This window comes from Saccostrea echinata, unplaced genomic scaffold, assembly GCF_033153115.1.
Source record: "Saccostrea echinata isolate AGI-Se365-2 ecotype Australia unplaced genomic scaffold, CSIRO_AGI_Sech_v1 ptg000016l, whole genome shotgun sequence".
Classification (NCBI taxonomy): Eukaryota; Metazoa; Mollusca; class Bivalvia; order Ostreida; family Ostreidae; genus Saccostrea; species Saccostrea echinata.
This window is the reverse complement of record NW_026889765.1, coordinates 23,053,514-23,062,998: the sequence shown is the minus strand read 5'-3', so window position 1 is coordinate 23,062,998 and position 9,485 is coordinate 23,053,514. Positions and strand designations below refer to the sequence as shown.

At 36.2% G+C, this 9,485-nt stretch overlaps 1 protein-coding gene across 1 annotated transcript; it reads left to right on the top strand.

The window, feature by feature from the left end:
- Nucleotides 1-622: 622 nt before the first annotated feature.
- LOC133188557 (large ribosomal subunit protein uL2-like) lies at nt 623-4,977 on the top strand. The gene is made up of 6 exons (XM_061324028.1): nt 623-794; nt 1,134-1,275; nt 2,689-2,907; nt 3,524-3,639; nt 4,530-4,616; nt 4,853-4,977. Exons 1-6 carry the CDS (start codon nt 657-659, stop codon nt 4,925-4,927), a joined length of 777 nt encoding a protein of 258 aa, XP_061180012.1. The 5' UTR covers nt 623-656; the 3' UTR covers nt 4,928-4,977.
- Nucleotides 4,978-9,485: the final 4,508 nt, after the last annotated feature.

Genomic DNA, 9,485 nt, shown 5'->3' with positions numbered 1-9,485 from the left:
CGATATTTTGTTTAAAAGGGGGGGGGGGCAACGTTACACCCAAAATTCAAAATTATTGTAATAGTAGTGCTAAGCAAAATAAAAAAAAGTATACGCAGCCAGTATTTATAATATTGATTATAAAATTATAAAAGCATAGCACTCACTGGAGTAAACATTATCTGTTCAGGCTGGAATAAAAATCGGGATCGGGATACAGAAATCCTCTGAACTTCCTTTTCCTATCGGTAGCCATTAATAGTGAGTTTCACGTTGTATATGGAAATAAATCCACACTTATCTCAATAAATATTTGTCATCTCTGGTGTTTATTCATTTTATGACATTAAATACTCATTGTACCAACATTTTAATAAGTAATGGCATAGGTATATGACGCCATATACATGTAACTATAGGTAAAAGTTTAGTCAACATTGGAGGAAAATGTCAATTGATCTGCAAGGATTGTTTAGTGAGATGCGTCGATAGGGTGTTTCATTTAGGAATTTCCAAGTTCTTCAAACATTAGTTCAATTAACTCTCATAATTTTGTAACTGACACACTTCACTGAGTCATTAAAGGACTACATCTCGACACTCTATTTTTTTGAGGGGCTTATTTTTGAATGCCACACGTTCCAAGTTATTAGTTTCATGTCATTATTTGCAGAAAAATGGGCCGAGTGATCAGGTCTCAAAGAAAGGGTCCTGGAAGCGTTTTCAAGGCCCGCACAAGATGTAGAAAGGGTAAAGCAGCCCTGAGAGCTGTCGACTATGCTGAAAGACATGGATACATTAAAGGAGTGGTGAAGGTAATGTTCTGTGAACCAATGTGATGTGGACTCTGTGAATCAATCTGTGTTGTCAATGTGTATCATTTGTGTGTTGCTTCATGTTTAAAAACACTGTAAAATGGCAGAATTATGGAATGTTAATTAAAAATGAGCTTGAGGAATAAATACAATTTTCTTACTGTTTAACACAATGTAAAAATGCAGTTTCACTTCATAGTAATAGAAAGAAAATATGAAATTGAGAGTACTAATTTGTAAAAATGTACATTCACTATTTTATATAATTTTGGAGAAATGAACTGATGAGAAAATCAAATTTCATTTTGCAATTTGTATTGTTTTTTCCTGCATGTATAGGACATCGTTCATGACCCAGGACGTGGTGCACCTTTAGCCAAGGTGGTGTTCCGTGACCCATACAAGTACCGTCTCCGCACAGAAACCTTCATTGCCTCTGAAGGAATGTACACTGGACAGTTTCTTTACTGTGGAAAGAAAGGTTAGTAATTACAATTATAATAGTCAATTGAAGAAGGCATTTTTCCCTCCACCAGTGGGGAATATAGTACTGGTACCCTTTCAGTTGAGAAAAGAACTTATTTGGAATTTTCAGTCATATGTCCTCTGTTCTTAAAGTAACAACTATTTATGCATGTTTTGAAGAAATACAACAAGAATTCATTGTTCCATAAAATTATATCTCTTGTTCTTTTGTATTTAATTAAAGACATCAGTAATGTCAGACACTTGTTTATGTCGAGCAATCTTTCTCCTTCCCCCCCCCCCCCCCCTTTTCACATGAAAAAGGTAGTCAAATATAATATCTTAGTAGGGCTGAAACGATTCACCGAAATATCCATATTGTTCAATATTACTGCTTGGTTCAGTGTTCTATTCACAATCTCGATTTTCGGTTCGGTACATTTTTTTATAATCGGGTTTGGTTACTCCTTGAAATAGATCGGATTCGACCTCATTTTAATAGTTTGACACACACGTGGGAGAAAATTGCAACGGAGAAAGTTTCAGAGCAGGCTGCCACTGCTAGTATTGACACGAACAAAGTGCTCTTTTAATCTACAGAAGCACAAGTAGTGCTCTCTATTGTTTCACCACCTTTTACTTGCCTTTTGAAATCTGAATACATGTTTTCTTTAACTTTATGATTTTTTTCTTTTTTAAAATGTATCGTATTGGAAAAATTGAATTGTGACACAAATATCGCAATGCGTACCGTATCTTGGAGGGGGCGTATAGTTTCAGCCCTATATCTTAGATAATTTCCTGGTTTGGTAATCTTTGGATAGTTGGGACAGATATCATTGGTAACTCATTGTGAATTTTAGACAATTCAGAGGAATCCATCTTCAAATTATGCTCATCTCTTTTTCTGTGTATGGATGTTTCAGATAGCAAGTGTCAGATAGGATTTACAGAAGACAAGAGATTCAATTTTTTGGTTGAATCATGTATATTTTATCCTAATACATTGATAAATTAGAGCCATAACTGAAATTTAGAAAAAAAAAAACATAGACATGTTAAGTCAGGTTTCATTCTTATTTTAGTTTTTAGAAAACGTAGACATAGCTCGATCAGGTTTCACTGTAGAGTAAAACTTATAAGTTAATACGAGTGACTTCCATGAATGTGGAGAAAGCTATGGTTTTGGCTTCATTAGTGGGTGAAATGGAATGATGATTTAAAATTTTCTTCACTTTGAACTGATGATCATTGATGTGAAGTAAAATTGTCTGACCTTTGATGGTTTTTATAAAACCTTATGAATTTTAGATGTCACTGAAATCAAAAATCATTTCACACTTTTCTTTCAAAGAATTTTTTTTTTTTTTGATATCTGAGTGACAAGGTACAATATTTTAAATACTAATATTTTCTGAATTTTTTACAGCCAATCTTCAGATTGGAAACATTTTGCCAGTCGGATCAATGCCTGAGGGTACCATTGTGTGCTGCTTGGAGGAGAAGATGGGTGACCGAGGCAAGATTGCCAGGGCTTCAGGGGACTACGCGACAATTATCGCCCACAATCCTGAAACCAAAAAATCGAGAGTCAAGTTGCCATCTGGCTCCAAGAAGCTTATCCCCTCTGCAAACAGAGCTATGGTTGGTTAGTGTTTACCAAAATGGACCAGTGTTATTTATCAATTCATCAAATGAAACTTTCTTGTATTTTTTGGTGTAAAACATCCACATTTGAAATTAATAAAATATATCTTAATGTATTAACTGATAGAACCAATACAGTGTACATGAATATTGTAGTTTAAACAGTAACTTCTAGAGATGAGACCCAAGTCCCCCCTTCAGGCAATAGAATAATTTTATTAAGATTTTCCCCCTTATATTCTCTGTAAAAAAATATAGGTGAGAGAAATTTTCTTGGGTACCTGTCTCAGTCATTTCTTAGTGTTGTAGAGTCTGCATTGATTAGTGTTATTTATATCTGATCTCTAGGTATGAATAACAGGTTAAAGAAATGCTTACTGGAGACCCTTTTAAAGTGAATTTCAAAATTAACATTCTTGTGTGATCACAGGGATGCATCATAATTTCTTTTATTTGTGTCCAATAAGCTGATTTTAATCCTCTAAATATAAAACTTCCATGTAACCATTTAGCCTTCACCTGAACATTACTAATCATTAAAAAAAACTGAGGTTCCAGAAGCTTTATATATATATATATACAGTATAATAAAATTTGCTACTTTGTTTGGTGTATAGGTATTGTAGCTGGAGGTGGACGTATTGACAAGCCTATGCTCAAAGCAGGTAGAGCTTACTTTAAATACAAGGCCAAGAGGAACTGCTGGCCTAAAGTCAGAGGAGTGGCCATGAACGTAAGTAATCATTCTAAATTCTTGACATGAAATGGCCATTTTTCCTCCTGTGCAGGGATAGACATTATCAGTTGTCAGATAACCAGGATGGAGTAAAATCTCGATTTTGGCAAGTTAAACTGTCAGTTAACTTTCCAATTGGGCCAGTAAATGTTTCTGATAGAAAATTATTTTAATCATACAGTAGTTTGTAAGAAGTTTAATAATAAAACACTATTTTCATCAAGAATTCAACATTGTTTTTGCTTTCTCAGTCCCTTGCTAACATTTTTTGAAAAATTTAGAATAAACCAGTGAACCCCACATAAAATAAACCAAAAATTTAATCTCATTGTCTAGAGCTATTTATTTAATAATTTGTAATAAGCAAAATTAAAATGTTAATCATTTTTAGTGTCCAATTCCTATTTCTTGAGCCTTAAAACTTCAAATTATTAATTGAGTTAATTTCTTAGAAATTTTAGGCAACCATATTTTAATAGACAAGTAAAATTTCATGGCAAATGCATTTGAAACTTAATATCCATCCTTGCTGTGTGGAATATCTGCTGTATTTCAGGAATAATTATTTTTGTTCTGTTGGTTTAGCCAAATTGAATTTTTCAAATTTTCTGCAAATTGTTAATTTTCCAGCAAGAATTTACCACAAAATTGAAATCATGTTGATCCTGTCTGTATTAATATCCCTCTTAAATCCCCACCCCCTGCCTTTTCAAGTTGCTTTAATCCACATTTTTTGAGGATAAGCAAGTTTATGGACAGTGGTCTTAGCAATAAATATTTTGGTCGCATTATTTCAGTCAATCACTCTCAGTCTTATTTAGGATAGGAATAGCTGATTTTAATCTGATCGTATTGAATTTGATCTCTCTGTTTATGTGTGATTCCAGCCTGTTGAGCATCCCCACGGAGGAGGTAACCACCAACATATTGGTAAGGCATCCACAGTCAGAAGAGACACACCTGCTGGTAGAAAGGTAGGTCAATGTCACCAAGTCCACCTCACTGTTTTAGTCTTAGCTATTTGCTCTAAACAAAAGAATGTATTTTTTTGTAATGAAGCAATGGTAAAATATTTACTTGCTACTTTATATTGTCAGTATATTCACAGAATCTGGAACAACGATCTAAGGAAAACAATTATAAAATTATAATTTAATTAATAGTTTGGAACGCAAGATGTGAATTACTATGGAGGTGCTTTGCTTTACAGGTTGGTCTTATTGCTGCCAGACGTACTGGTCGACTACGTGGTACAAAACAACAGAAGCCCGCAGAGAAAGAGTGATAGACTGTTGTTGTTGTATAAAGATATTAAAAAAAAAAAGATGCAACTGTCCTCTTGTGTGTTGCATAGGTGCTATATAATATCACCCTTTCCTAATATCTGATATATGGTGTCCTGGACTTTTATAGCAGAATTTTGCAAAGTTGAGATAATTTAATCAAATCTCAAAACAAAGAACATGGGCTTCTGCAGGAATTGTGTATGAAACATTTATAAATGTCCACAATTTGGTCGACGGACCACAGCTGGACAGACTTGATGCACAGAAAATGTTAATTTACTTTGAAATACCTTTTCGAATTGTAAAATATTTAAGTCCGCATATGTTAATAGTTAGGATAACATAGTAACACTTCACATAAATAAGATGATAGGGTATTGTAAAATGCAATTATATTGAGGTTTCAGTGGGAAGAATTGCTTTCCATTTTGCAATTGAACCAAAATTTATCTGTTTTAAAATTCAATTAAATTGGTAAAAATTAAACTGACATACGACTTTAAAACTAAATAAACGCTCCTTGCGAGGATCGAACCAAAACTGGGATTCCTGAATGCTCTAGACTGGTAAATCCTACTACTGAGCTATCATAGCTACTTAAACGATGGATTTTAAAATGATAATGAAGCAATGCATTTACACAGTGGTATTTGTTGGTGGTTTCATTTTTAGCTCACCTGAGCCGAAGGTTCAAGTGAGCTTTCTGATCACATTTTGTCCGGCGTCCGTCTGTCTGTCCGTCCGTCTGTCTGTCTGTAAACTTTTCACATTTTTGACTTCTTCTCAAGAACCACTGGGCCAAATTCAACCAAACTTGCCACAAAGTATCCTTGGGTGAAGGGGATTCAAGTTTATACAAATAAAGGGCCTCGCCCTCTTTCAAGGGAAGATAATTAGGAATTAGTGAAAAAATAATGGCATCATTTAAAAATCTTCTTCTCAAGAACCACTGGGCCAGGAAAGATGAAACTTATATGGAAACATCCTCAGGTAGTGTAGATTCAAGTTTGTTCAAATCATGACCCCCGGGGGTAGGGTGGGGCCACGATGGGGGATCAAAGTTTTACATAGAAATATATAGGAGAATATCTTTAAAAATCTTCTTCTTAAGAACAGCAAAGCCATGATTGGTCATATTTATATGGAAGCATCCTCAGGTAGTGTAGATTCAAGTTTGTTCAAATCATGACCCCCAGGGGTAGGGTGGGGCCACGATGGGGGATCAAAGTTTTACATAGAAATATGTAGGAGAATATCTTTAAAAATCTTCTTCTTAAGAACAGTAAAGCCATGATTGATCATATTTATATGGAAGCATCCTCAGGTAGTGTAGATTCAAGTTTGTTCAAATCATGACCCCCAGGGGTAGGGTGGGGCCACGATGGGGGATCAAAGTTTTACATAGAAATATATAGGAGAATATCTTTAAAAATCTTCTTCTTAAGAACAGTAAAGCCATGATTGATCATATTTATATGGAAGCATCCTCAGGTAGTGTAGATTCAAGTTTGTTCAAATCATGTCCCTTGGGGATAGGGTGGGGCCACGATGGGGGATCAAAGTTTTACATAGAAATATATAGGAGAATATCTTTAAAAATCTTCTTCTTAAGAACAGTAAAGCCATGATTGATCATATTTATATGGAAGCATCCTCAGGTAGTGTAGATTCAAGTTTGTTCAAATCATGTCCCCTGGGGATAGGGTGGGGCCACGATGGGGGATCAAAGTTTTACATAGAAATATATAGGAAAATATCTTTAAAAATCTTCTTCTTAAGAACAGCAAAGCCATGGTTGGTCATATTTATATTGAAGCATCCTCAGGTAGTGTAGATTCAAGTTTGTTCAAATCATGTCCCCTGGGGATAGGGTGGGGCCACGATGGGGGATCAAAGTTTTACATAGAAATATATAGGAAAATATCTTTAAAAATCTTCTTCTTAAGAACAGCAAAGCCATGGTTGGTCATATTTATATTGAAGCATCCTCAGGTAGTGTAGATTCAAGTTTGTTCAAATCATGTCCCCTGGGGATAGGGTGGGGCCACGATGGGGGATCAAAGTTTTACATAGAAATATATAGGAAAATATCTTTAAAAATCTTCTTCTTAAGAACAGCAAAGCCATGATTGGTCATATTTATATGGAAGCATCCTCAGGTAGTGTAGATTCAAGTTTGTTCAAATCATGACCCCCAGGGGTAGGGTGGGGCCACGATGGGGGATCAAAGTTTTACAAAGAAATATATAGGAGAATATCTTTAAAAATCTTCTTCTCAAGAACAGCAAAGCCATGATTAGTCATATTTATATGGAAGCATCCTCAGGTAGTGTAGATTCAAATTTTTTCAAATCATGACCCCTGGGGGTATGGTCGGGCCACAATGGGGGATCAAAGTTTTACAAAGAAATATATAGGAAAATATCTTTAAAAATCTTCTTCTCAAGATCAGCAAAGCCATGATTGGTCATATTTATATGAAAGCATCCTCAGGTAGTGTTGATTCAAGTTTCTTGAAATCATGACCCCCAGGGGGTAGGGTGGGGTCACAATGGGTGATCAAAGTTTACAGAGGAATATATAGGAAAAAATAATTTTCTCAAGAACAGAAAAGCTATGATTAGTCAAATTGATTATTGATATGGAGTCATCCTTGGGTAGTGTAGAATGAAATTTGTTCAAATGAGGGTCCACGGGGGTAGGGTGGGGGCCACAATGGGGGATCAAATTTTTACAAATGAAAATATGAGAAAAAATCTGCTTTTAAAATTCACCCCCCCCCCCCCCCCCCCCGGTAAACTGTTCAATACTGAACTGATTTTTGCTTTTTTTTTCCCAGCCAATATGCTCAGGTGAGCGATGTGGCCCATGGGCCTCTTGTTAATGATCTCTTTGATTTTTAGCTCACTTCAGCTGAATGCTGAGCTGAATGTAGCATCGTTTTTGAAAAGGGGGGGGGGGGGGCAACCAGAGAAAAAAATTTCAACTTACCTGCTTTCCTGATCACTTGTTGTCCGTCTTTAAACTTTTTACATTTTTCAACTACTTCTCAAGAACCACTGGGCCAATGTTAATTGAAGTTACCAGTACAAAGCATCCCAAGGTAAAGGGGATTCTAAATTATTGAAATGAAGGGCAAGCTTCCTTCCAAGGGGAGATAATCAAAAAGACAAAAATAGGGTGGGGTCATTAAAAAATCTTGTCAAGATCCACTGGGCCAGAAAAGCTGAAACTTATGTGGAAGCTTCTGAGGTGTTGTAAATTGTTCAAATAGTGTCCTTGGGGGGGGGGGGGGGGGGGTAGAGGGGCCACAATAGGAAATCAAAGTTTTATATTGATATATATTGGAAAAATTTTCCTCTCGAGAACCACTGGACCAGAAAAGCTGAAACTTATGTGGGAAGCTTCCTTAGATAGTATAGATTGTAAATTGTTCGTATCACAACCCGTGGGTTTAGGGGGTATGGATAGGGAATATCAACCAATCACATTAAGCCTTTTATATTATCCGTCTTCTTTAATTTGATTCCTGCTTTTCAATGAGAGAAGCAAGTCTAAAGATTTCGAATGAAATTTTTCAGGGGTCCAACGGCAACGTGTTGACTATGGACCCCTGACGTTGTGAGGATGATGGCCACTGGGGATACGATGGGGCCACAATAGGGAATCAATGTATTACATTGAAATAGATAGGTAAAATCTTTAAAAATCTTCTCAAGAACCACTGGACCAGAAAAGCTGAAAGTTATGTGGAAGCTTCATGAGGTAGTGTTCAAATCATATCCCCTGGGAATAGGTTGGGGCCACAATAAGGAATCAAAGCATTACATTTGAATATATAGGAAAAATCTTCTCAAGAACCACTGGACCAGAAAATTGAAACTTATGTGGAAGCTTCCTGAGGTAGTGTAGACTGTAACTTGTTCAAATCATATCCCCTGGGGTAGGGTGGTCCCGCAGTAGGGTATCAAAGTGTAACATTGATATATATATAGGGACAGTCTTCTCAAGAACCACTGGACCAGAAAAGGTGAAATTTAAGTGAAAGCTTCCTGAGGCGGTGTAGATTGTAAATTGTTCAGATCATGGTCCCAGGGGTAGGATGGGGCCACAATCGGGAATTAAAATTTTTACATATAAAAAAAATCATCTCCAGAACTGCCAGACCAGAAAAGCTGAAAATTATGTGGAAGCTTCTTGAGATAGTGTAGAATGTTAATTGTTTAGATCACGGTTCCAGTGGGTAGGGTAGGGCCATAAGAGGGATTACATAGGTAAAAATCTTTTAAACTCCTCTACTCAAAACAGCAAAGCTATGATGAATCATATTAATGTGGAAGCATCCTCTCACTCTGTAGATTCATGTTTGTTCATTCTACGGCCCCTGTATATAGGATGGGGCCACAAAAGACGATCAAAATTTTACAAAGGAATACATGTATTTTGGGAAAAAAAATCTGTTGCAGAACAACAGGACCAAAGTGACTCAGGTGAGCGGTGTGACACATGGCCACTTGTTTCTCCATTTTTAGCTCTACTGGTCAGAGACCAGAAGAG

Coding starts and splice junctions, on each gene's coding strand:
- LOC133188557 (XM_061324028.1), top strand. CDS start 657: ATGGGCCGAGTGATCAGGTCTCAAAGAAAGGGTCCTGGAAGCGTTTTC. Junction 795..1,133: donor ACATTAAAGGAGTGGTGAAG/GTAATGTTCTGT, acceptor CTGCATGTATAG/GACATCGTTCATGACCCAGG. Junction 2,908..3,523: donor TGCAAACAGAGCTATGGTTG/GTTAGTGTTTAC, acceptor TTTGGTGTATAG/GTATTGTAGCTGGAGGTGGA.